General features: G+C 36.7%; 1 protein-coding gene and 1 non-coding gene across 4 annotated transcripts; both read left to right on the top strand.

Annotated features, from left to right (window-relative positions):
- The first annotated feature begins 578 nt into the window (after positions 1–578).
- On the top strand, positions 579–26,455 carry LOC143890294 (RNA polymerase III subunit RPC82 family protein). 3 transcript variants are annotated; one of them, XR_013255157.1, is made up of 16 exons: positions 580–816; positions 928–1,075; positions 1,179–1,297; positions 3,059–3,146; positions 3,346–3,477; positions 5,240–5,394; positions 7,629–7,739; positions 10,493–10,604; positions 13,934–14,077; positions 14,244–14,281; positions 14,390–14,482; positions 19,022–19,105; positions 22,330–22,479; positions 24,981–25,126; positions 25,954–26,020; positions 26,236–26,455. XR_013255157.1 is itself a non-coding variant. In XM_077394927.1 (15 exons), exons 1-14 carry the CDS (start codon positions 748–750, stop codon positions 25,113–25,115), a joined length of 1,578 nt encoding a protein of 525 aa, XP_077251042.1. In that variant the 5' UTR covers positions 579–747; the 3' UTR covers positions 25,116–25,126; positions 26,021–26,218. The 3 variants fall into 3 exon arrangements, 2 of the variants coding, with proteins under 2 accessions (XP_077251042.1, XP_077251041.1); XM_077394927.1 differs by lacking the exons at positions 25,954–26,020; positions 26,236–26,455 and adding an exon at positions 26,021–26,218 and having other exon boundaries at positions 579–816; XM_077394926.1 differs by lacking the exon at positions 26,236–26,455 and having other exon boundaries at positions 25,954–26,218.
- LOC143891459 (5S ribosomal RNA) lies at positions 21,809–21,927 on the top strand. The gene has a single exon (XR_013255341.1). It is a non-coding gene; the product is annotated as a 5S ribosomal RNA (ribosomal RNA).
- Positions 26,456–27,630: the final 1,175 nt, after the last annotated feature.

Genomic DNA, 27,630 nt, shown 5'->3' with positions numbered 1-27,630 from the left:
GCTATATTGACAACAAGGAATTTTATTGCTTCGCACCCAAACGCCAAGGCCGTGTTGGTTTAAAATTATTACACCCGTTGTGACGGCCAGACCTATTACGCCCTATTCATTTCAGATTATGACAACCGACTGTCAGCCCGAAACCTATTATTGAACTCAAGTTTAAATGTAATTTTGAGCCCAATAATAAGTTTTGGGCTCACAATCGGTTGTCATAATCTCAAACGAACAGGGCCTCATTGGACTCGATTTAAAAATAATATTGAGTCCAATTAATTGGTTTGGCACACAATCGGTTGTCATAATCTTTAACGAACAGGGCCTAAGCAAAATCCCTTAGCCTCCCATCCATTTTAAGCCTACGCCAATCGAAGGGTTAAGATTTCTATCTGAGTTACAGCCCAACAAATGAATAGTTTGGATCACCCCAAAAATGCGGGCCCCACTGTATATTGGGTCCCGTATTCCCAAAAACCGAAAAATGTGCTCGCGTGGATATCACATCCTTATAAAAATAGATGGTTCGACAATATTTATCAATTTGATAGCTGTTACGAAGATTCATGACACGGGCGCGTCTTCCTAGCCGCTCTCAAATTTTCCTTCGACTACCCTCCTGTTAAAGTCCTAACGGAAAACACTTGAATCCCTTACTTGAAAGGCCGAGCTTGACAAAAAAAACAGAAACAAAAAGGAGGGAAAAAAAACCCTAGAAAGAGGAGAAGCAGCGTAAAAAAGCGCCGGAAAATGGTCGCCCAATACGGTCTGGAATTCGCAGTCCATATAATCACTTCCCACTTCGGTGATCTCGTTGCTGTAAGATTTCCAAACATCCTCCCCCTCCTCTTATTTGATATTCCCACCCCCTGCTTTTTTTATAAACCCTAGAACCAGTTATTACAGAGCTTATTTTTTCCCCTTTTGCAGAAAGTATGCAGTTGTCTTTTACACAGAGGATCGCTAACCCTACAGGACATAGCTCGATACACCGAACTCCAACCTGCCCAAATAAAGAACTGCCTTTTGGTCTTGATCCAGCACAATTGCGTTCAAGCATTTTCAGTAGAAAGACAAAGTAATCTCTTACTTTACCACTGTTGTTTTTTTTTGTTTTATTGAAAAAGAAAGTGGGAATTAGGTAGAAGGGTTTTCAATTTCGCTCTATTGGTTTTAATTAGGTGGTTTTGGGGTGGCGCCAAAAGTTTTCACCATGTACATGGCACTCTTTGACAGCATCGTTCATCGCACAAGGTTTACTAAGTTTCTCGCCATTGCAAAAGAGCAACTTGATGAGAAGGTGAGGATTTTGGGTTTAGAGTAAGATGATCTTTTGGGTCTGTTTTCATTTGCTTCTGCTGTGGATTATGGGTTATGGTAGAATTTAGTTGATATCTTATTTAGTGATCGTTCGTCTATGTAGGAGTGTTGTTTCGGTATGGATATCATAGATAGCAGGGTGTTTTTTCCCCTTTATCTTTCTTTCTTTTTATGTTCAGGCCCTGTTTGTTTAAGAGTATGAAAACCGATTGTGGGTGCTAAACCGATTATTGGACTCAAATTTAAATGTAATTTTGGGTAATCAATTCTCTAAAAATTCATGTGATTGTGCTAGATAATGATGGAAGTAATAAGAAGAAACATGTAAACCTTCAAGAGTGGATGGAGTGATGCAAAATTGAAGACATTTCTCAAAACGAAATGAAAAATGATCAGGAACTGCAAGAAAATGTTGTAATTATATTGGAAAAGGTGATTTGAAGCCGAGAATGGTAATTGGATCTGCATATGGAATATTTATACTGGAGTTAACCTTAATATCAAACATGTTTTGATCACTTAAAAAAGCTGGAGTTGGGAATCAGATTAAAGACTATAATGCCATATAGACATAAACAATGATAAAGTGACATAAGTACTCTTTTTAAAATTTTCTGTAGTCATTATATTTCTAATGATCTAAATATTTCTAAAACTGATCTTTGCCTCTGAATCATTGAGAGCTTTCTAGAGAGAAGCTTGTGTCCAACCCTGTTCACTTCTTTTGTGAAGGTATTAGCCAATTAACTTTCACCTCTCTTTTGGGATTTAACATCTGTTAATAGCAGGTTGCTAGAACTAGGTGTATTTGTGCTTGTTTGCATGAATCAATGGATTTTTTTATGACATGTGCAATGTTGTTGTCACCATTCATTGCAGATCTTTTATTTAAAATGTGAGACCTAAATATCTTTCTAAATTTGTCTTAACCAATTTAATTGTTGGTGGTGTTGCCATGTTTCATTTTCTGCTTCCCCATTTGATGTAGTACTGGACCACTATTGCATTGTCGCTCTAATAGACTTGCTATTCCAAGAGAAGTAGAATCTACTGTTGATCATCTGTCAAATTTAGGAGCAAATGTAGTTTCATCACATATTAAACTGTATAAGTTTGTTTCCATAGAAACCTTTGGTTTTTTCCTTCCCTTTTTTCTACTTTGACCTTTTCCTTAAGAAATTATCTCTGTTATTGCCCTCAGAAAGAAATGAAGGAGAAGAAAAAGAAGACATTACAGATTCTTGTTAGATGACATATATGACATGCTTAGAGAATGAAAAAATCACCATCAATGCGATCCCTTACTTGTTCATGATATCACTGGCTAAGGGAGTAGCTGGACTTAGCTTAAAATTGGCACAAGAGATGTATCATTCATCTTGCAATGTGCCATTTCATTTGATTACTTTGTATATTTTTATTTACTACTTTAGATATAATTTATTCTGCTAATTGCATGCCACAATTCTGCTTCCTGAATTGGTTGTCTTTATTAAATAATTTAGATATGTTTTGTCTCCTTGCATGATTTTTTAACTTTTTCTTTACCACACTTTCTAAAGTACCAATCACTAGGCTGTTATTTCTACAAAGCTCAATTGATTATAAACATATTTTGGTAGACAATTTTGATCTCATTTTTCTGTTGATGCATCAGATAGTTATTTGTCATGGATGCTTCACAGTTTGGCACCACAGCCCAAGATATGGTAATAGTAATTAAATGTGTATTTTATGGCAGTGTGAAGGTCTCCTTGAGGGTTTACTTCACCACGGTAGGCTTACTTTAGAACAAATTATACTGCGGGCAATGTCAAAGAAAACCAAAGGTTTGGGTTTTCCTTCTACTTTTTTTTCCTAGTCTTTATGTAGTTGCATTTGCAATTCAAGGCCATTATTTACCTTTAAAAAGTGTTTGTGGACAATCTTGATTTTCTTGCAAATATTTATGCCATCATGGTAGCATAAATTCCTATTTTATGCGTCATATTCTGATTTTTATTATCAATCCATTTTAATCTAATTCAGGAAATGCTGCTGCTTTACGAGATAGCTTTGTCAGTCTTGTCCATGAACATTTTGTGGAGCGTTGTCCAATTCCTGAGCCTTTCGTAGTACCAAGTCCTAAAAGTGCTTCAACTGGGAGACGTGGTGCTAAGTTAAGTATACTATGGCTCCTGCAGTTTGTGTTGCATCTTCATTTAGGTGTCGTTAGTTTGTAGTGTTTGCCTTACTAAATTCAGAAGCAAGAGAAAGTCACAAAACAAGTGTTCATCTATTGCATCATTAAGTTTAGATATACATTTTTGTATGCAACATTTCATTTGCTAATTTCCGTACTGGGTACTGTGCCCAGGGGCGGAGCCAGGAATTTGGCCCACGGGGGGCAAAAAATAGTTGTTATATAATAATCAATAAATTATCTTAAAAGTAAAAAAAAAATAAAATTACACAAATTTTAATTCAAATTACTTTCAATTAAAAAATTATTTATATTTATTTTTTCTGCCCAAAAAAAATTTACTCACTTCATTGTCTTCCAAATTAATTTTGGAGCTCTCACAAGTCATAAGATTTGAGTAACTAAGCATTCGTAGCCCATAAAAGTATAGGCCCCGCCCCCATCAAAACATGAGGCGAAGTGATATATCCAGCCCTTTTTTCTACTTGGGACATCCGCGGGCCTCTAGTGTATTTATGCTACACTAATGCACTAGAGATGGCTGTCCCAAGTAACAAAAAAAGGGGCGAATGTATCATTACCCAAACATGCGGTGAAAATACTGGGCCCCACCAAATCAAAACATCAATGGCTTGGATGGAGATAGTGGGATGCATGCACAGCATCAAAACATGTGTAAAATGGTGGGCCCCACCCATGCTATGCATAATGTGCAAAAAAAATTACTCCATAGAAAAAATTCCAAAACAGAGGACAATAATCAGTTTTAGATTTAAAATCAATTTTCAAAATCCGAAAACCAACAAGGCTGTTCCACTAAAAAGTTAACTCTCACCTTGTTGGGTATCCATTTAGGATGGTTCTAAGACCATGCCTGATGATATTTTACAAGATCAATGGTCTTGATTTCATATACATGTTCACAGTTCACTCATGTCCCTTTTTAAATCCCAAAATTATTACCAAGGAGAGGGGAATTTGGTAGTTTTAGTTACAAAATATTGGCACAACTAACGTCCCTCTTTAAATCTCAAAATTGCTCCTTAAACCAGTGACCAATCATAAAGACTTTCTTGTATGAGGGCAATTTTGTAGTTATAGTTATAAATATGGGCAATATATGTACAACCACAAATCCGCAATGCTCTCTTAAAGCCTAACTTTTCGTTAATAGAAGGAAAAAAACACCGGCTTCTTTAAAACTGATATTTAACGTTTGTGCCATATCCTAAATCGTAGGAAAAATTTTCGGCAAAAATCGAGGGGGGGGCCAATTGCACCCCTCGCCCCCCTTGGCTCCGTCCCTGACTGTGCCAGTAATTTGAACACATACACAGGCTTTTTTTTTTTTTTTTGAAAATTGAAAACACATACACAGGCTTTAACCGTTGCATTTTGAGTTTTGGCATGAACAGTAATGGCATATAGTCAACTTTTTTCGGGGAACTGGGTGCATCTCATTTCTTGTAAATAACATCGATTCTTATTCATGAATTTGGTGGGTCAATAACATCGATTTATTGAGGTTTGAGACATGATTGTGAATTTTACAAGATAGGCCTTGCAAATTGACCATGCTTTAGTTTTGATAGCATGAATACACAGTCAGAGCTTGTGTGCTTGAAAGTACTTTTGTACTCATTTTTCTTGTTTTCTTTCTTGCTGTTTCCATGTGCTTTGATTGCAACTTGTTAGTTCGAAATGGAGCTAACATATTTTGTTGTCTTCTTGATTTACAGTCTGCTCAAGTAATTGAAACTATAGAACAACTAGCTATAACAGCTGCAACTCCTTCAGAAGCAGAAAGGTTCTATATTATTAGCGATATAGTGGAGGGCAATCCATTAGATGAAAAAGAGAAGGAGCATACTTTTAGCATCAAAGTCGGGGAAAAGGTTGGTGTGGTGATTATCTTTTAAGCTTCCCACTTATTTAGGTATTTATGTATACCTAAGTAGGCTGGAAGCTTAAAAGATGAGTTTTGTTTGTCTACGTACCTGCTATGTGCCTGTATGTAAATATGTATGTATTCATATGTTTATATGAGTTTTTATATGGTGTAAGCCCTTATAGTCCCGTATTTTGCAAAAAGTACTGTACGGACCACAGCATAGGATGATCCAAACTCCAAAGTTCCAAACCATCCATGTGATGGGCCACAACATAAATAGGCTGTGCCCAAAGAAATCATTTCTATAGGATGATCCCAACCCTCCGATCTATATAAAAATTGCATATTATGCCAACCTCTTTAGATAGGAGGGCTAGGATCATTCGATGGAAATGATTATTGGTGCACAACCTATTTACATTGTGTTCCATCACATGGGCGGTTTGGATCATCCTATGATGTGGTCCGTACAGTACTTTTTGAAAAATACGGTACTGTAAGGGCTTACACCATATAAAATCTCTGTATATATATATATATATATATATATATATATATATATATTTATTATTTTTGAAAGATAAAAAAATAAATTCTATTAATAGAACGGAGAAACAACTTCTTTTGACCCAGCTGGTCAAGGGCATATAGAAAAGGGAAGGATGTATGAAGAAAAATAGAAATACTCTAAATCCATGATCGGAAACTGAACCCTAACAACTAGAGCTGGTTGGTTAATGCCACTGTGACCCTGTCAATGAGTCCACCTTCAAGTTGGCATCTCTCCCAACATGAGTAAGGGATACTTATAGGATTGATAGGTGATCGATCGCTTCTTCAGCTCATTTGACTTATATAACATTGTAGGTTCAAATAGTTAAAGTTATATTTCAAGTTTATCTAACATTTCTACATAATTTCAAGTTTATCTAGCATTTCTACTCTTTTTTTTCTACAACATCTCACACACACACGCACGCACATAAAATTGAGTTTGTAATCTATTAGTCATGCTTCCTTTCTTCAAGGTTTGAAGTTGAGGTTCAAATGGATGAAATGCCCCTTGTTGAAGCAATCTTGAGCCCTTGAAATGACGCCACTGCTTCCGATATCACATTCGCACTAGCATGTGCTGAAGTTAAAATTGAGTTTGTAATCTATTAGTCATGCTTCCTTTCTTCTAGGTTTGAAGTTGAGGTTCAAATGAATGAAATGCCCCTTGTTGAAGCAATCTTGAGCCCTTGAAATGCCGCCACTGCTTCCGATATCACATTCGCACTAGCATGGCTAGGGGCTGAACCTGCTTCAACAAGGATCCCCTTATTTCTCTACCAATATATCCAATAGCTGCGACTTTCCTCTCTATGCTATATGCTCGGACAAAATTCCGTTTGAATTTTTTTGTCCGGTTCTAACTTTGCAACATGCTTATATCTGCTGTATCCTCGAATCTGTCCACAATTAGCTGACAATATTCTTCAATTTATCTGAAAATAAGGGCTGCATTTTGAGAACCACTGATCCAGACTGATGGGTTCGTCATTTCCTCTCCTCCAAATATGACAAATAGTGTAAGGAAATGAGGCAAAGCATTGTGTCTCATACTCGTCCTTCCACCTATTCTTACTTGTCTTCCACAGGATTTGCCTGAACAGTTATATCTTGCTTGAGTGTGAGGCAGTCCTCATCTATACAGTAGTAACAGTACAAGGGTCCATGGACCATAGTATCTTCCTCAAACAAGTGATCCACATTATCTTCCTCCTAATGGCAAAGGGGCAACTGAGGTTCTCTACTCTGAATTGATTGTAAATATATGGAAGAGAGATATCCTTATGGGGATAATTTAATGCTGATTTTGTATTGTCAACATAGTTTTCCTGCATATAATATTTATGCTAAAATGATGGTGTACCAATTTTTGTTTTAACTTTTATGAACAATTTATTGTATATCCTTTATGTACTAATCCAATATGATCTATCGACCTAATTGCTTGTTGTCTGAATCTGAATAACCAGGGCAATAAAAGGAAGTGCAAACTTCTTTTTTTTTTGTATGAGTTTTCCTGGTACTTTTTGTGTGCATTTGTTAACCTTTTGTCTTTATGTTTCCTTTTCTATTTTATCAGTAAGAAGGGTGCCATTTATGATATCTAATCATGTCATAATCTACCATAATCTCCCAATGATCTTTTAATTTCTGCTGATTTTCGTGCATTTTAATTTGTTTCAATAGCGCAAGCATGGTGCTTTGGAGATTGATCAAGAAACAGTTGCTGCAATATCTGAGAAAGAAATTCTTTGGCGAGCCAATTTTGAGGAGTTTGTACGTTGTCTTAGGCACAAGGTTTGGTTTTGCCTTATAACCTTCTCATTGGAAACAGCATACAGTGAGAATTTTCTATATTGCTTGCTATCTTACATTTTCTTAATTGTGAATGAGGAAATATCACGTGCATGTGCTTTTTCCATAGATGGCTTTTATATGGTGCCTTGAAGATTTTTAGATTTGATATTTGGATTTTTCTTCAGCAAAAAATATAAAGTTGCAAGTGGGCCGATTCAAAAATGCCACTTCGTTTTGTTATAGCCAAACATCCATGTAGAAGAAAGAATAAAGTGGGAAAGAATTATAATTAATTCATTACCCTTTTTCAAAATTATAATTATTCATTAGATATCTTTATTGGATTAAGAATCTAATGTGCTTCTGAGTGTATTTCTTTTGGTAAATCAAATTGAAGAGGGTCACACAAAAATCCCTCTAAGTGACTCCTAACTTCTTGAAAAGAACTAGAAAATAAAAAATAAGAATGATGGAACTCCCCATGTCCCAGATCGTAATGACCAATTGGGGCCCATTGGATGATTCCATCATGGTGCCAATTTTATTGGCTATTTCGCCCCTTTCTTTATGTTGAATCTTCACGAATTGTCCGTGCGTTATTATCTATTCTGGGTGTCATTTTTGCTTATAGATAATATTTTCTGTTGGAAAAATTTCTTCTTTGGAGGCTACAAATATGCTTCAAAGAGGTTGCTAATTTCAGCAAGGCTAGGATATTATGCTATTGGGCCAGGGTTTCTCTCTTAATATTACTTTCTGTTTTTTGATAGATTTTACAATGGATAAATATGTCCTATTCTAGCTTTTGCGTTATATGGAATAAAATGATTAGTTTCATAGTTGTACTCTGTGGTGGGCTTAGTGGCTAATTGGCCAGTGTTACCCAATACCTACCAAATTCTTAAGTTTGGATCTTATACTTGGCCTTAAAGTGCTACGGACTTGCCCATCTCTCCTTTGAAGCTCCTAAAGTCTTCAAAATATGCCATTCCATAGCTAATTTTGAAAGTGGGAGCTGAGATATACTTCCAATTGGGGATAAAACCAGGATTGAGCTTTCTTTGCTCTTCTTTTATATGAGAGGCCTTGGTGACATCCGTCATGCGTATGCTCCCAGGATTCAAAATAAATTAATATTGAAATGATGGGCCTCGTTATGGGTCTGGAATTTTCTTCAAGTAATTTAGTCAATTCTTCTATATATATTTTTCTTTGGAACAACTTATTATCATTATCAAGCTCACTAGTAACGCCCAATTAATTGATCATAAGAGATAGACAATAGATCATATTTTGAGGCAGGTAAGAAGCTTTCATAGGGTTTGTACTCATTCGTGGATGTTGCAAATGTGTTGATTTAGTAGATATCTGTATAACAAGGGAGAATATTAATTTGCAGGCTATTGGAGATGTTTTATGAGATGTATAATGTCTTTAGTTGAGATTTGTATGTTGAGCAGAGACATTGTAATCTGCTTATCTTGTTGTCATCATTTAATAACCTTTTTTTCACCATTTAACAACCATTTGTTAGAGAAATAAAGGTGATTTATTGATTGATTTGTTTATTATTTTATTATGCCATTTTTTGCTATGATTTATCTTGCTGATATAATTGGTTTTACTATCTATAACTCCATATCACTGTATATGTGGCAAAGTAGCTTACTTTAGGTACTTGTCATTTTCAGTAAAGTATCTGCAGTCGACAATTTTTTTTTTTTACGCATTTGTTCCCTTTGATTTTCTTTTAAGTTTAGCTTTGGTTGAATTGTTCAAGGAAATCCAAGAACCTCTTGTTCGAACAACATTTTATAGAATGACAATACCTTCTTCTTCTTCTTCTTCTCTCTCTCTCTCTCTCTCTCTCTCTCTCTCTCTCTGTGTGTGTGTGTGTGTGTTTTTTTTTTTTTTTTTAATTTGGAGCTTTACTATCACCCCGAGTTCCACATTTGAACTAACTTTTTGTAGGTAGCCTTTGCACGGGAATAAATTTATAAAAATTCAGCAACAGGGGGCATGATCATAATAGTCACCAATACATTATAGTTCCTGTTTTTAATAGACATACTCCCTTTTGTGCTAGAGCAACTCAACTCAACTAAGCCTTTGTCCCAAACTAGTTGGGGTTTGCTAATGAATCCTTTAGAAAATTTTCATGAAGAAGGTGAAGGAATCTACCCGGCTCAAATTGACTAAGTCTAATCCTGAAACTAGTTGGGTTCGTCTACATGGATCATTTTCTTCCATTCTCTCCTATCCAAGGTCATGTTATCTGTTATGTTCATAGCCATCAAGTCTTTCCTCACTGTTTCTACCCAAGTCTTTCCCTTTTGTGCTAGATCATTTCTTCTAAATCTTCTCTCCATCCCCATCTGTCTCTCTATGTGTGTGCGTGCGTGTGTGTGGCGGTGGGGCGCACGCATGCATGTGTGGCATCTCCTTCATAGTTTTTTCCTTCAGTTCTTTTGTTTTAAATGCTACTTTTTTCCATCATATTGAGCAAAGTGTGCATCAAGAATCTGTTCATTGGTTCACAATCTAATAGACTTGCAATATTCAGTTTTTAGTGACAATAGACTTGTAATATTCAGGTGATATGCCTTAGCTTGAAGTCAATTCTTTCGACTTTATTTATCTTCTTTTCTACCTCGTGTGTGTGCCTAATCTTTGTTGGGCTTTCAATAATTGTTGTAGTCTGCAGAATGCCACTTGCTATAAATTGCCTCCAAACATTTCTTTGTGCATTTCAGGCATGTGTTGCGAATGTGAGATCAAGGCTGGGTGTTCATGCTGGCACTGTTTTGGAAGCAATTTTAGGCACAACAAAACATGTTGAAAAGAAAGTTAAAGAAGAGAAGTCAGGTGATTCCTTAAGCTGCCACTCTCATATGATTGCTTAATTATGTTGTGCTTATATTTTGTAGTCTGTACCTTCTTTGCTATGGTGCTCATTTTAAATTTTGCTTGTTTATGTTGGAAGAACTTTATGCTATTCATTAATTTATACTTTTTTTTTCAATTGTTCCACCTATTATTGACTAATCAATTAAAATTTCTGTCATTGATGGAAGTCATAAGATCTCAATTTGAACTTATGCTATTCGTTAATTTATACTTTTTTTTTCAAATGTTCCACCTACTATTATTGACTAATAAATTAAAATTTCTGTCATTGATGGAAGTCATAAGATCTCAACACATGCCATAATCAATTAATTTATCAAATTTGAATTTTTGGGTGTTCATTGTATAGATCTCCAAAGTTGTAATATTTAACTTCTCTCTCTCTCTCTCTCTCTCTCATGAAAATGAGAAATGTAAGGGATGAGACAGGCCCGGAGAAGGTTAATACTTAAAGAAAGAAAACAAAAAAAATGAACAAGATAGCCCATGCCAAATTCGCTACAAAACGGTTAGCTCGAAAATAACGGTCAAAATATGCATATCCATCATGGTTTTAAATTTCGGCCGAAACGTTTCGTTTCGGCCGAAATATTTCGGTTTCGGTGGAAAACGAAACGAAATTCACTGCGAGCAAACGTTTCGGTAAAATTTCGGTGAAACGTTTCGGAAATTTCCGAAATTTCAGTGAAATTTTTACAAGATTTCGTCCGAAATTTCGTACCGAAACCGAAACGTTTCGGTTTCGGTGATGACCGAAACCGAGATTTAAAACCTTGACTGTGAGCATGGTTTTAAATTTCGGCCGAAACGTTTCGTTTCGGCCGAAATATTTCGTTTCGGCCGAAATATTTCGGTTTCGGTGGAAACCGAAACGAAATTCACTGTGAGTCGGAAAAGTACCAAACTTCGCCGAAACGTTTCGTTTCGGTAAAATTTCGGTGAAATTTCGGAAATTTCGGTGAAGTTTCGGAAATTTCGGTGAAACGTTTCGGAAATTTCGGTGAAATGTTTCGGTGAAGTACAAAATTTCGGAAATTTCCAAAATTTCACCGAAATTTCGGTGAAATTTTTACAAGATTTCGTCCGAAATTTCGTTCCGAAACCGAAACGTTTCGGTTTCGGTGATGACCGAAACCGAAACCGAAACCGAGATTTAAAACCTTGACTGTGAGTCGGAAAAGTACCAAATTTCGCCGAAACGTTTCGGAAATTTCGGCCGAAACGTTTCGTTTCGGTAAAATTTCGGTGAAATTTTGGAAATTTCGGTGAAACGTTTCGGAAATTTCCGAAATTTCACCGAAATTTCAGTGAAATTTTTACAAGATTTCGTCCGAAATTTCGTACCGAAACCGAGATTTAAAACCTTGATATCCATCACTTCCCTCATTGTTAAAAGAAGAGTAGCATAATAAATTTATATGGAAAAAGTAGTTGATATCGAGGGCCTACATTTTGCGAACACCCAGAACACCCAGGAGGTCAGTACCATGGTTTTAAATTTCGGACCGAAATTTCGGATTTCGGTGGAGACTGACACCGAAATCGACCAAAACCGAAACGGTCATTTATTTCGGCCGAAATTTCGGTTTTTCCGAAATTTGACAAAAAAAACTGTTTTTTTTATATTATTTTAATATTTTACCGAAATTTTGACCGAAATTTAATATTAAATAAAATATTGGTTTCGGGTTATGTACCAGATTTCGACCGAAATTTTGAAATTCCATGGTCCGAAACTGGTACCGAAACCGAAATTTTAAACCTTGGTCAGTACTACAAAACACTTTTCATGGCTTTTTTCAGTTAGACAATGATCAACTTTAGAGGCGCATCGACCGGATGTCAAAGCAATATGTATTAGCCATATCAGTGATACAAATTCTCATGCTCCCAAAAGGCAAAAAAAGCGATACACCATGTTTTTCCATGGTCTTCTAGTTTTAATATTTTTGACATTTTCTTTTTGGTAAAAGATCTTTCATATATTAACTTCAAATGAAAGCTATGATTTGATAATTTTAACTAAAGAAATGATCGAATGAACATAAGAATAGAATAACACTAACATATTGTATAAGTACTAGCAGCTCCCGTAGTATAAAAAATGACAGTAATAAAACAAACAATCTCCACACATAGATCTAGGTAGGTCATATTTTTCTAAAATATGACATAAAAGTGACACTTATTAAAAAATAAAAAATTGTAAGCAAAAATGTAAAAATTCATAAGAAATGGGCATGTATGCGTATATCATGCTTAAAACATGTTGAACTAGCTCTATAATAATTCAAAATATAGCATATAGAAAATAAAGATCCACAACTTGATAGATGTATCCTAATGGTTGTATAAAACAATCAAACAGCTATTTTAAAATAAAAAAGTAAAAAAGTAAAAAAATCAAACAGTGTGTTGCACATAAATTTATCAGTGAAAGGTGGATTATTGCAAAAAACTGAAAGTTTTGGGGAAAAAAAAAATTCACGTAAGCAACACACCCAAACAATGAATCATGCATGTTTTTGATGCATTACAAGTTACAACTAATCCATAAAAAGATGGGAAGAAATAGGGATTTTACGTAAAATGGAAAATTTCCAAAATTTTGTGAATCAGGCATCGATCGATTTATGCATGCATCACAATTTGTTTTTTTTCCGTGGGTTAATCTAGTCAATCTATGTTGATTTAGGTCATACAACCTTAGATCTATGTTGATTTAGGTCATACAACCTTAAATCAAACAAAATCCTTTTGAAAATGGTAAAAAGAAAAGTCAAAAAATGAAGTTACGCACCTATTGCCTCACTATTGGTCGGCACAGCTATTGTTTAGGCTGATACAAGGCTGGCCCATGCGTTTTTTGTGAACACCGATATGGGAATTAGTACACGTTCACAAGCTCTTGTTTTGCTTTATTGTAGTCATATTTTAAGTGTTAAAATTTTTGTTGCATACTGATTGAGATATTTTTTATTATGGGATCTCTTTATGATGTAACTTGGCTTATACATGTACAAATGTACTGAGTTAGAGTTTGGCAATTGGTCAAGCTTGGATCTCTATCTCAAGAGTACTCCAGACTTCTCTTTTAGTATTTGTTTTGTTAATATTGTTCACTATTATTTAATGCCACAGCTATTTAGATTCCTTTCAAAGAGTAAGCGCCAGATTTGAGAAACTAAATCCTCATACTTTGAGAACATTTATCTTGGATTAATTTTTAATTATAATTGTCTTGAGTCCATTACGAATGATTTAGACCAAGATGCTTTAATTTGCAGTTCAGTTATCGATGGATACTATTTTAGAAGAAGTGAGGAAAAGAAAAGGAGGTCTTGAGTTGTCCTTGAATCATGTTAGAGATTCCCTTGATCAACTGGGTTGTCATTCGTGCATGGAAGAGGAAGAAGGGCTATACAGTATTGGTATTATTCACTTATTGCATTGCATTTATTTTCTGTTCTTCTCATTGAAGAATTGATTGTTTACTACCTACCAAAGTGATTATGCATTTTTTTTCTAATTTTATCGATTTTCAAGAATATTTTCTAATCACTTCTTGACCTAGTGCAACATCTTCTTGCTATATAGGTTTGAGAAAAATTATCGAAGTTGCTCGGAATGATGAGGTGCTTAATTTTTTTTACTCTTTTGACTTCAATGCCAAATTTTTAAAAAAAATAATAATAAAAATTGGTCACCTAATCCATGTTCAATTACTGTGCACTATACTGTAGGCGGAGTCAATTGTGTTGAGAAGATATGGACGAGAGGCTTATAGGATATTTAGGTTGCTGGCAAAGAATGGTTCCATGGTTGAGACAGATAAGGTAATTACCTCTATCTAAGGCATATGTTTGCCATTTTGCTTATATGGTTGAGACAGATAAGGTAATTACCTCTATCTAAGGCATATGTTTGCCATTTTGCTTATATGCGTACATTGATTCTAGTAGGCTGTGAATAAATTTAGTCACCAACCTGCTATAAAGGCCCGGGAGTTTTAGCTCCTGGATGGATATCTGTTATGAAATTTCAGAACTCTAAACTTTCCAGATTGCCGGAAAATTCCATAATTCAAAAGATTTCAGTCTTCTGAAAACTCCAGATGGTAGTCTGTTACTAAGATCAGTACTCATAATTTCAGTTCTAGGAACACTGCTGGAAAAAGTATTGTAGTGTGGAATTTCAGGGTGCATGAAATCTAAGAACTTGTGAAAGCTCAAAACCCGAAACAGCTTCAAATTGTTGATTGCATTTCCTGCTGAAACAATCCTGAAATTTTAGTCACTGGAATTTTCAAAATTCTAAGAAAGTTCAGAGTGCTGACTTTCATCAGTGAAAAGAAATCTTCTGGCCTTTTTTCCGTGAAATCCTTTTATTATCATCTTCTGCCTGCGTTTGGATCCCCTAGTTTTGCTGTTGTTTGGAAGTTTCTGGGCCCCCCATCGGTCTCTTTTTTCAGTTGGGCAGTGTGTAACGGGAGGATTCAGACCATTGATTTTCTAAGACAAAGGGGTATGTGCCTGGTGGATCATTGCTCGCTTTGTCTGGAGGATGGGGAATCGATTGACCACCTATTTATTCATTGCAAGGTTGCAAGGGCGATTTGGGCTCTCATTCTGGTCAGGTTTGGCATTTGTTGGGTCTTCCCCAAGTCTATAGCAGATTTATTTTCGAGTTGGGATTTTGTGCCCTGGAAGAAAAAAGGTAAGGTGCTCTGGAGGTTATGTTTGATAGCATTGTGGTGGGTTATTTGGAAGGAACGAAACTCGAGAGTTTTCGAAGGAGCGGCAAAGTCAGCATATTGGTTATATAATAAAATCATAGCGCTAGTTATTTTTTTGGGTTAAAAGCATCCCTCTGTTTAATTTCGTCTCAGCTTTCGATCTTTGGGAGGGGTGGCGCATTGTGTGCTCTGAAGGTCTGAAAAGAGAGAAGAGAAGTCAGAAGTGGGAAGCCCCCCCTGAAGGTCATATCAAACTGAATTTTGATGGGTCCTGTCTTGGGAACCCGGGTCCAGCTGGGGTTGGAGGCCTTTGTAGGGACTCCCGAGGGGGAGTGTCGTGGGCTTTTGCAGGTCCAATTGGAATTTCTGACTCGTCTGAAGCGGAAGTAAGGGCTGCATATCAGGGGATTAAGCGTCGAAGTGTTGATTCTTATGATAGGACAATTGTGGAAGGAGACTCTTCAAATGTCATCGGTTGGTTATCGGGGAAAGTGGTTCCTCCGTGGAGATTTTTAGGTTACTTTGAGGAAATTCATGATCTTATTGCAGAGTCATCCATGGTATGTCAGCATGTTCGTCGCGAAGCAAATGGGGAAGCGGACTCCCTCGCTAGAACTGGTGTTCTAAAAGAGGGGCTGGAGTGGTTCGATTTCCTTCCTCCGTGAGAAGTGTGTGATGTCTTTGATGTATATTTTCTGTTTTGTCTTATTAGTATTTATGTATTCTCTTTGTATCTCGAGTGGTCCATCTCGGCTCACCTTTTTAATATATTATAATTTCAAAAAAAAAAAGAAAAAGAAATGTTTACCAGCCCTGGACAGCTAAGAGGAGAAGTATTCCAAAAACTTAAAAAAAAAAAAAAAGACAGTTGAGGGAAAAGAAATTGAACTGAAATTTTAAATAACATAAATAAATTTGTCACTTTTGGCCTACCTCATAGCCCTCATGTATAGACAAAATTTGACCCCCATTCCTACCTCCCATTGACTTGTAGGACACTTAGGGTCCGTTTGGATACACGGATTTTAGAATCCAGGTTTTTAGTTTGAAAACAGTGTAATGCTGTCCTGACAGCGTTTCTTGGATTTTTTAAAGTAAGAAATCCTGGTTTTAGAAATCTCTCTAAAACCTGGAAACATGGGACGATCTTCTGCTCTCTTGCTTTCGGAAAGAAGGGCAAGAAATCAGAAAACGATGGCTGGTCTCTTTCTTCTCTCGTCTCCCTTGTACAATTTTGAGGAAATCCTAGATTCTAAAATCTGTGTATCCAAATGGCCCCTTAGATTAGGAAAAATCCTACTCTAATTGAAACACTGAAGTTATATTTCTGAGCTAAACTTAAATTGGCTAACTAATCAGGCCTTCGTGTTGCCTTCTCGATGAATATGGGTAAAAGAGACCTCTGCGAGACTGGTCAAACACCTCCTAATGTCCTGGAGAAAACCTCTAATACCTCCAATGGTGGAGTCTCTCAGTAAACCACTATATTGTAAAACTAGAATCAGCCTCGATTCACTCTTTTGATACGTCAAATTCAGAAGCTTCATAATACAAACCAAGGTTTAACTTCCACATCAATATCCTGGTTATCATAACACGACCTGCATAGGCTAGCAAAATTCAACCATTAAAATCAGAGATAGTTACCCCCTAAACCTTTTTTTATGGCATAGGGTATCCCCACGCCAATTTTTTGGGCAGGAGTATTCCCTACGGATGTGCGCAAGCACGCGCAAACCTGCTTGATGGGATTCAACATTTTTCACGGAAGTGATTTTAGGTTTACCCACCCACAGGAATGGGTGATCCATATGTTAGCAGGGCTTTGGCGGCAGGCATAATCCTTTCTAATATCAAACCAATCACTAACAATATCCAAAAAGTGAATTCCAGCAAAGTGACTAGTTTTAGATGCCCCTGCTGCCATTTCAATAGTATTTTTTTTTAATGACTGAGCAGGCATTTTTTATTGTTCCAATCTAACCAGTTTGTCCAAACTATAAATGCGAATAGAAATTTCCAAATCTGAGTCTTTTGTTTTCAAGCTTATGGCTATTCTCGCCCTCTACACAGATCAGTCAGAGTTGAAATATTATTGGGGAAGCTTGGACACTTAAAAGAGGTTACAAGGTACTTCCAGATGTTGGAAGACCAATCACATAGGATACTCAAACTCCTAAATAAGTGTAAAAAAGCCTAATCAAACTTTTGCTTCAAATATTATTATCCCAGCCCAACCCAGCCAAGCCCAGCCCAAATTAGCATCTCATCTGTAAAAATCAATGTTTCTGGATTTCTTCCAGTTTCAGAGAACTTACAGGGCAAATGTTCATCCCTAATTGGTGCTTCTCAAAAAACCGATTAATGGCTTCCAAAAATCCCAGAAAATGTCCGTTAGTCTCTTGAAAAGGTGAAAAACAGCAGGCTAGGTGAGATTTGTTGTAAGTTTGGTCAGGTATGATTCCTCCGTTAACATCAGCAGTGCTAGGCTGATGACATGCTGACATCAGCAGTACGACCACGGGGTTCTTTCTCTCCCCTTATTTTTCCTCCTAAACTTTGTCTCAATGGTTCTTGGGGTGACATGAGTGGATGTTTGTATATATTTTTCGTGCATCTGTGTACGTTCCTGCATGCATGGATGCACTAGATCATCCATAGCACCTGCACATACACAGACTCCTACCTTGGGACCTAGAAGTGCCGAATTGAGATATCTCAATGGAAACTTTTTGCACATGACAGGACAAAAACAGAGCAAAACTATTTCAAGATGTGGCTTGCATGTTACCATGTTTTGCTCTACTTTTCCTAGATATGATTTCAAATTACTTAAGCTCACTGCTTATAAAGAATCGGTAGTACTTAACAGAATAATATGTAAAAGAAATGGATTTTTTGTTGCTCATAAAATTTACATTTCATTCGCAATCAAAAAAATTAAAGGGCTGTGGCTCTGTGTGTGCTTGCTCACTTAGTAGAGAGCATGTACTCTTTTCCTTCCATGTTGTGGCTAGACATAAAGAGGCATTCATGATATTAATACCATGTCATAGTTTTGAATTTTTTGTTGAAAGAAACAACTTTGCATTTCCTGTGTCTCTCAGTTGAGTTTAAAGTTGGCAATTCTTGTTTGGAAGGTTCTCATTGATGGCACAAATTGCAAACTTTACTTGTTAGCTGCTTAATGAACTATCCAGATTCCAGATTATCTGCTCATACTGTGAGCTAGAAGTTTATTGCAATGTAATCTGGTTCTATCTCCTAAGTGTATTTACCTGGTCCCATGTTAAAAAAATCAAACAATTACATCTCATATTTGCATCATATTTGCATCATATTGGTTATGACTCATTGTTGGAACATGTTATTATGTTTCACTCAATGAAGTTTCAAATACTTATACCCACTGTCCATTTGTCATTAATTTGTTATTCTGCTAGCCAAATATATCAGATTTATAACAGTGGTTAGTTTATGAAGATTGATGAACTACAATTATAAATGCTGCCAGTTTTATGTTGTTGTTTTGCCTTGATTGGTGGAGGTAGTATCTGTTTCTACAATGAGATCTTATGTTTCTATTGGACTGTGGAGGTATGGGTGAATAACTTATTCTGTAATTGTTTCATTTTTGTAGATTTCAGAAATGACAATGATAGAAAGGAAGGACACTGTAAAAATTCTTTACAAGCTTTGGAAGGATGATTACTTACACATGGAGGTAAAGTATTTGTATCAACGAAATGAGGCACTCTTACTGCTGCCATCTCTATACAAGATTAGCAAACATAGAGTTTTTTTTTTTTTTGAAAAAAAAATTGAAAATTCAAAACATGTATGGTATGCACATTTAGAACCTTGGGCATGGCCCTGGTTGACTTGATATTAGTTAGGGCATCAAAGAATATTATCTCATTCTTATGTCAATTGATTCATTTCATGCAACATGGAGCTGTATTGGTTCCTATCCCTTTCTTATGGCACCATATTATTGGCAAGGATTCAGGATTTTGATCCTTGTCATTCTTACAAATTTGAAGACTGATGTATGAAACTAGTTTTTGTTCTTTAATTCTTATTTCTCCTTGATATACCTATGAATTTGTGTATCACAATTTATCAGGTAGTGTTGATGGATGGAACTTACCGATTACCACCATTAATCAATCTAATTTTTTTCATTGTATTAGTTTTTTGTAAAATATTTGCTTTATCATTGTTGTTGTTGTAAAAAGGAGAGCTACTTGCCAGCAGAAGGAAAGGAAGAAGCAAAAGTTTTCGCATGTAGTCACTCACATTATCTGTACTTTACATAAGCCTGTTAGTGCAGCTCAGCTGGAAGAAATTCTAAGCGAGAGGCAGTACTGAACCAGAGCCACATCGAGTTAGTTCCCCTCAAAGCCTTCTTCCGAACTTGCCAACAAGTGCTTATGATGCAACCTGGCTCCCGGACTCTTTCATGGAATTCCAACAATTTCTCCCACTCCTCAGAAGCCCACAGGGATGGAGTTGATGCTTCCACATCCATAGCATGAGTAATTGAAGCAAGGGAATAAGCAAGGTCAATTTGCATTGCAAGAGAGCGTTAAGTGGAGCCATGTCGGAATGCTTGCCTAAATGGCTTGACAGATGAGGCATACAGTAAAGCTTCCAAAAGACTTCCTCCTGGTATAAAAGTGGAGGCCAAGCAAGGTTTCCTTGTGGAGATTATGCCTGTGATGATGATAGGACAGCTCTACCATTTTATCAACCCCCCCCCCCCCCTCTTCAAGGAGGAGTATCGATACGATAGAGCAGATGCCCACCCTAAAAAGTAAGAGCCCCCCTAAACCGTACAGGACTGAAAAGTACCTGGTCGCCTCATAGCTCAACCTCCATATGTCGTAGTTTCGTTCTTTTTGAAGATGATATCCGGGTTCCCACCGCCCCCAGCTAGTTGAAGAGTCGTTCCGTGCGGTCCCTCTCCCGAGGAACCTCACTCACTTGAGAAAAGCATTGCAAACAAGAGTTGTTGACTACTGCAGCTCCAGGGGTCCTGTCCTCTCCAGCTATCAGCTGGCTCTCGCTAACTCTGCTTTATTGCCGCGCGCTATTGCTAGCGCTTATTAGCTTTTCACATAGAAGCTGCTGCTGCTGGTCAACCCATCATATATATTTTTTTGAATGGTGGCAAATTTCATTCAAGGAAGAAAGGAAGACCGAGATGGTCAACCCAAAACATACGAAAAGAGATGAAAGAGAAAACAAAAAGAGAAAAAGAAAAAACCACAGGTCACGGAGAGGGGAAGACCGAGATGGTCAACCCAAAAGATACAAGAAGAGATGAAAGAGAAAAAGAAAAAACCACAGGTCATGGAGAGAGGACATCAAACATCTCCAACTCCTGTCTCACAACCCATCCCTTGCTAGTCTATATGCTTAGCTATTGACGGATCTTCTGATGTGCTTGAATATAGTTGATGACCCTTCCACAAAATGTAGTATCTCTTCAAAGAAGTGGGCAAATCTCCATGGGGACGGGAGAACCTCGTAGCCATCGAATGACATTGAGGGAGTCTCCCTCCACCAATACCCTGTCCAATGTTTCTGAATCCAAGCTTCTTATTCCTTGATGAACGGCCCGTACCTCCGCTTCACTAGCATCTGTTGTTCTAATAGATCCTGAGAAATCCCAAATAATATCTCCCCTATAATCTCTTAAAACACCTCCAATTCCTGTTGGGCCGGGGTTACCCATGCTAGAGCGATCAAAGTTCAGTTTTAGCATCCCAAAAGGAGGAGGCTCCCACGCTTGAACTATAGGGGAGCTACGCTCACTACTCAAGCAGATCTCCTTCCAATCCACTCAAAGTTCCAAGGCCAATACAAACCGAAAGGAAGGTTGTGTCCAATATGATGGACCTTCCTCCTCAATACGATCAGACCATCATATTGAGGGGTCCTGATTAATATGCACGCAGCAGTCTTGAATGAATTCCAAGATTTGCCACAAGCTCTTCCAAAATAAAAAACCACGAAAAACTCACTAATCTTTTGCAATTGCAACCCAAAAGAGGACAATGTACTTTCTTAAAACATAGAAGAACACTTTCTTAAGCATCACATATTATTGGCAAGGATTCCGGATTTTAATACTTCAAATTTGAAGACTGATTTATGAAACTATTTTTTTGTTCATTAATACTTATTTCTCCTTGATATACCCGTGAATTTGTATCACAATTTATCAGGTAGGTATATAAACTTTTTTTTTTTTTTTGAAAATTAAGTATATAAACTTATATAAACATATTTCATTAGCTAATGTTCATTCATTTGCTCTTTTAAAAGATATTGGACTGAGTTTTCCCATCGGGATACATTCTTTACATGTTTTTTCTGTTTATCCCCAAAAGATTGTTCATATAATGATATCGTATCCTATGTGTGCGATCATACCAGCACAGATGCACTGGATCCCATCAGAACTCCAAAGTTAAGCGTGTTTGGGCGAGAGTAGTACTAGGATGGGTGACCTCCTGGGAAGTCCTCGTGTTGCAACCCTGTCACTTTTTATCTTTCAAAAAAAATAATGATATCCTAAAGTTCAATGGGTTTAAATGGTCAATACAATATGTGAACTTTTAACTTTGCATATGTCATTTGAGATAACTGTCATTCATCTGTTGTTGGTATGTCATCAACGTAACAAACCATTCAATGCAAATGAATTGATATATGAAAATCTTCGAATTGTTGATTGCAAAATTTTCATACGCAGTCTTCTTACATTTATCAGGTTTTTGTGGTTTCAAAGATGTCATCAAATATTAATATTTTGGATTATTTTTAACCAATTTCATTAGTACATGTATAAATTTTGTATTTGCTCGACTGGTCTCTTTTCTACTTCCGTGGATCTGAGCTTTGTTTTCTGTAAATTTGATGGTGTAATTTTCCATGCAGAAATTAGTTTCGCATCCATCTAAACAAGCACCCTTTCTATTGTGGAAAGTGAAGGGAACTTCGCTTTGGGAACTTGTCCTGAATGATATGTACCATGCTGCGTTAAATTTGAGTCTACGGACTGCTTATGAGCTTGATCAAGAACATGAGGTTTGTATTACATAGGTTTCTATAGATGATTGTTGTTTCAGCCCCATTTTCGCTTTAAGTTCATGGTCTTCCTTTTGACATTAGAATTGACAAAAACTAGATATAGAAGATGATAAACCAAAATATTGTAGGTCATATGACTGAAATACTCTTGAAATTATAGCCAATAATGAAGTGATCCTGGTAGATTACAATCACGCATAAACATTATATTTTTAAAGCTCCGTCTTACGTTGATATGGAACTTTGTAACTTCAGAAGTTTGTCACTGAGAAGCTCATGTTGATTCCTGCATTTCTGTTTGTCATATGAAAAATGAGCTTTATTTTTAATATAATCTAGTTAACTCCTCGATTACATTTTCCTTTTGAAAATAATTAATCAACTTCAATATGTTCTGTCTTTTGCTTGAGAAAATGGATTTCGTGAATGTAGAGTATCGGTATTGTTCCAACTCAGTGATCAGTCCTATAGATATACTTGTACCTTTATAATCTGTTATGCACACCTAAAATACAGTCATTGCCACTGCCATTGCCCAACAAATTGAATTGGATCATGGAACATTTCCTCGCGATATCATATGATTTGCAGAGTATGTGCAGAAACTGGAACTAGATCTATCATATGCATCTCAAGCATATTCCTTGTTTGTGTAGTAATGCAGACCACCACTGATATTGTTCTGACATACCAGTCCATTGCTAATGGTACCTTTGACGTATTTGAGGATCGTTCCATACGGAATCTAAGTGAGACACTCATATCTTTCATTTATAACAATTGTAATATCTAATCTAGTGAAACCCATGGGAAAAGGGAAAAGCATGTTTAACCGAAAGTCATGGGGGAAGCATATTTGAGGATCCTTCTGGTGTCCTCTCTCGTCTTCGGTCTACATTAGGAAACCCATGGGAAAAGCATGTTTAACTTAAAAAAAAACCCTGCTAGACATGTTCACCGGCTAATATTTAAACTATGTCCCCACTGGTCACCTGATTTCCATGATCATATTTCTTTTTTTGTCTCAAGGGTGGTCAAAATGGCGGGGCCTAGTTTTGTCAAATGAAGGCGTAGGGATTTGAATTTAGAGGGGCCAAGCTTTTGTCAAATGAAGGGGTAGGGATTTAATTTCGTCATGCCACCTCATTTAAGGATGCATGTTTAGCATGAGGCATCTTTAAAAGCTATATAAATGTCGCGGGAACGATGTTGCAGATGGGAGAGGGGATTGAAGGGGTATTAGGTGTTCTTCAATGGGAAGTTTAAGCCACTAAAAAACGGTAGAAAGAACTAAAATATATTTAAAGGAAAATTCCGGGGGAAAGCCATGAGGCGAAATAGTAATTTCAGCATCTTGGAAAGTGCAGAAATGGAATCTTTTCTTTGCTTGATTGTGGAGTTGTAATAGGGCTCCAGGAAAATTAAAAAGGCTAATAAGGTGTTCAACCTAGCATTCCAAGAGGTGGAGGGGGGCCTCTCGACTAGGCATTAGTTGTGGAGACAGGGCGGACAATGATGTCAGTTGGCGATAAGATCTGAGCTCCAGTAGCATGTGCTTTTATTTCCTGATTTTTAGCGACTTACCCTCATCTCCACTTGGAGACACCGATTTATCATGAAAAAAAATCCTGCCAGCCAAGCATGCCCTTAGAAAATGAAATGTGATTCAAGGAAATCTTAGTGACTCTACTTCCTAATTGCCTAATTCCCTTAAGCTTAACTTTGATGGCTCTTCCTCGGGTAACACATATCGGCAGGCATTGACTATTGAGGGGATTATAGAAACATTCTGGGAGTGCTGTGTTATCCTTTCCTGGCCAATTGGATTAAATCATTCAAATGAAGCAAAGGCCCGCGTAATTTTATCAGTCTTGAGCTTTTCACCATTGATCTCCTGGTTGAGGGGATTCCTTTGATCTTATTTTGTGGACTAATACTTTTTATCGGGTTTGTGGAGATTTGCAGCATTATTGATGAGATTAGATAAACTTCTAGTAGAAATGACGTTTATATTCCTAATTTCCTAGATGTGTCAACAAGATTGCAAGTTCCGTCGCTATGGGGCAATTCCATAGGGATTTTTTGTATGTGGGGTATTCTTCTTTTTTAATTTTGTTCTCTTTTCTTAATAAATTCTTTCTTTCACCCCTTCATAAAAAAGGCATTGTTTCTCACTTTTTGTTAAAGCAGAAAAAGAAAGCTGTGTTTTTCTATTGACAATGTCTAGATAGGGGTATTAAGATGATCACTATTCAAAAAGATAGGGGTGCTGAGATAACTCGCAATAGACATGAGTTTCCTCAACAAGTTTCTTCCCTTTGCTCCCAATAAAATTATTTAAACAATCTTGTGAATTGAAAAAATCGGTTTTTTTGTTTGTTTTTTGAAAAACATTGGTTGTTGCCCTAGGGTTTTTGGGTTTCAACTTATAGGCGACACTAATTCTAACATTGTTTGCTCTAACTTGATTCTATGTGACATCTTTACATATTTTCCAGGTCTTAGAACTCCCACAAAACCTACGGGATGGTGCCCAAGAGAAAAAATTTGAACGCCTAAGGAATGTCACTTTAGTCTTGGAAACATCTCTTCTAAAGCTTGATGATGCCCTTTTACTCTTCCATAACTTCTGAAGGAATAGCAGGTATTAATGTTTTCCTTTGATAAATTATGGAACCTCTACTATCTTCTTCATCTACCCGAGTAGATTTGTGCATGTATAGAATGTATATTTCTGTCTACACATATGCATGACACAAATCCATCACAAAAACATGCACTAAAAAAATCAGAAAATGCAACTATTTTATAATCACAAAACTCATCTTGTTTGACCTTACCGAGAGAGAAGGGGATGAAAGGACATGTTATGGCCTTACTTTACGTAGCTACACTGCTACTATAAACGAGATGGCATGAGGTTTTGCCAACATCGTGAAGGTCGCTCTAATGGGGAACTCTTCTAGGAAAGGAAAATCAATAGAGATAGGGGACATGGCATGTCAAAATAATAGTAGTGGTCCTGGTGACACTTTCATTCAAATCTTGCTCTCTCATCGCGTCTATGTTGTATCAGCAAGTGCTGTATCACACGGTGGCATGGGGTATTACATTTTTTAACCCAGAATTTATCTTGGAACCCGGGGCGGCATCTGAATTTTATTGATAGAGATAAAAAAAAAAAAATACGAGATGACAACTGATCACATCTAACAGCATGATTAGCCAACAAGTCTGAAGTATAATTTTCTTCTCTATACTTGTGAGATATGGAGGAGTTCATACTCGAAATGTGGGACAATACATCTTTCAGAAAATAATAGATGACTATGGATGCTTATTGTTGCCTTTAACGAGATTAACCAGGACTTGATTATCAGATTCAATCAAAATGTTGTTGAGGCCTGAAGTTCTACAATATCTCAGCTATTTCTTGACATGTTCTTATATATATATATATATGTATTCTAGGTAATGGCGTACATGCACGTGTTGCTGAATTGCATTGATGTGATTGGCTCATGGCCTGTTTGAACAGGTTTGAACACAATTTTTATTCTGAGAGCAGTAATTCAAGTTTGTTGAACAATGTGTCTTGTCATCAAGGCTTAGTTTGGAATTTTCATGTGAGCTGATATTTAGAGTCCCTTGTTTTTATAACCCTACACTCTTCTTTCTATTCTAATCATTTCATTGTTTTTTTAATGGCAAATAAGATGTGGGCTTATATGCGTGAGTTCTCTTACTATTTAGGTTTATGGCAAGTTTGATTGTTCAACCCCTGAGGAGAAAAACACAGTTGCAGAACATGGGTTGTTTCTTTCCTAGGTTAAGAAACTTTTCCCTGTAAAAATGGGTTTCATAAAAGTTGATTTTCATCTGATAATGGTGGGAAGAGAGGAAATGGACCATATTTATTTTTTTGTGACAAAATTCATGTGCATATTCGTGGGGAAATACGTGCTTTTATGACCCAACTTGGATGAGGTAAAAATGAAACAGAGCTTAAGAAGGTATCTAATAGCTAATACCTCGAAAGAAATTTACATCTATATGTTTGTGTCTGATGTCTTATTCCCTGCTTGCCTAACAAAAGAAAATTTGTTTAATAGCTATAAATCAAGGCTACTGATATTGGCACCACTATGTTTTGATAATTGCACTAACTCAGTTTGTCCGTTCTTTTTTAATTGAACTGTATCAAAAAGCTCTTACAAGCCCTTTAAATACTAAATGACAAAAATGCTTGGCGTATGTTATTAAAATACTGCAGTGCTGATATCATTTCCCTAAATAAATACGTTTATGATAATATAACCTTTAGGCCTCATTATATTTTTCTTAATAAAATACTAACGCCTACGTGTGCGGACGCCCTACAAAAACTCCAAATAGATATACAAAAAGGGAAATGTTATCCGCACCACTGTATTTTGATGAGGACACTCCTCACTTTATTAAAAGTACGGTTTGGCCCGCACCATAGGATGATCTAAACCGTCCATTAGATGGGCCACAGCCTAAATAGGTTGTGCCCCAAAAAGCATTTCCATAGGTTGATCCTAACCCTCCGATCAGAATGTTAGAGTGTTGATCGTAACCCTATATAGATCGGAGGGTTAGGATCAACCTATGGAAATGATTTTTGGGACACAACCTATTTAGGCTGTGGCCCATCTAATGGACGGTTTAGATCATCCTATGGTGAGGCATACCGTACTTTTAATTAAGTGAGGAGTGCCCTCATCAAAATACAGTAGTGTGGATAACATTTCCCTACAAAAATCTTGGCTGTATACAAATGACTTAAAAATGGAAAATATTTCCTCCCAATGTGAATCATTGGCTATTTTGTTTTAACCAATTAATTATTGATCCAGGCTAGTTTTCTAGACCATGGACCATCTCTATTGTGGGCCCAGAAAGATACCAATTCCTATAGAAGGTGGAGATTGAAGCGGATACAGATTGAGAGATTGAGAGACCACGTAACAAAAGGCTTGACAAAGTAAAAGGAAAATACTGGAAAAGGCAAGGTCTGTTTGGCTCCTTCCTAACAGACACACTTTCGGCCCTGTTTGTGCCAAGTTTTTGTGATTAGGATCCGCTCTGTGAAAACCTTGATCCGAGTGATGCTTCTTGATCCAT

This window comes from Tasmannia lanceolata, unplaced genomic scaffold (assembly GCF_043159265.1).
Source record: "Tasmannia lanceolata isolate RefF3 unplaced genomic scaffold, GAP_Taslan_0.1 ptg000013l, whole genome shotgun sequence".
Classification (NCBI taxonomy): domain Eukaryota; kingdom Viridiplantae; phylum Streptophyta; class Magnoliopsida; order Canellales; family Winteraceae; genus Tasmannia; species Tasmannia lanceolata.
This window is presented reverse-complemented; position numbering and strand designations above follow the sequence as displayed.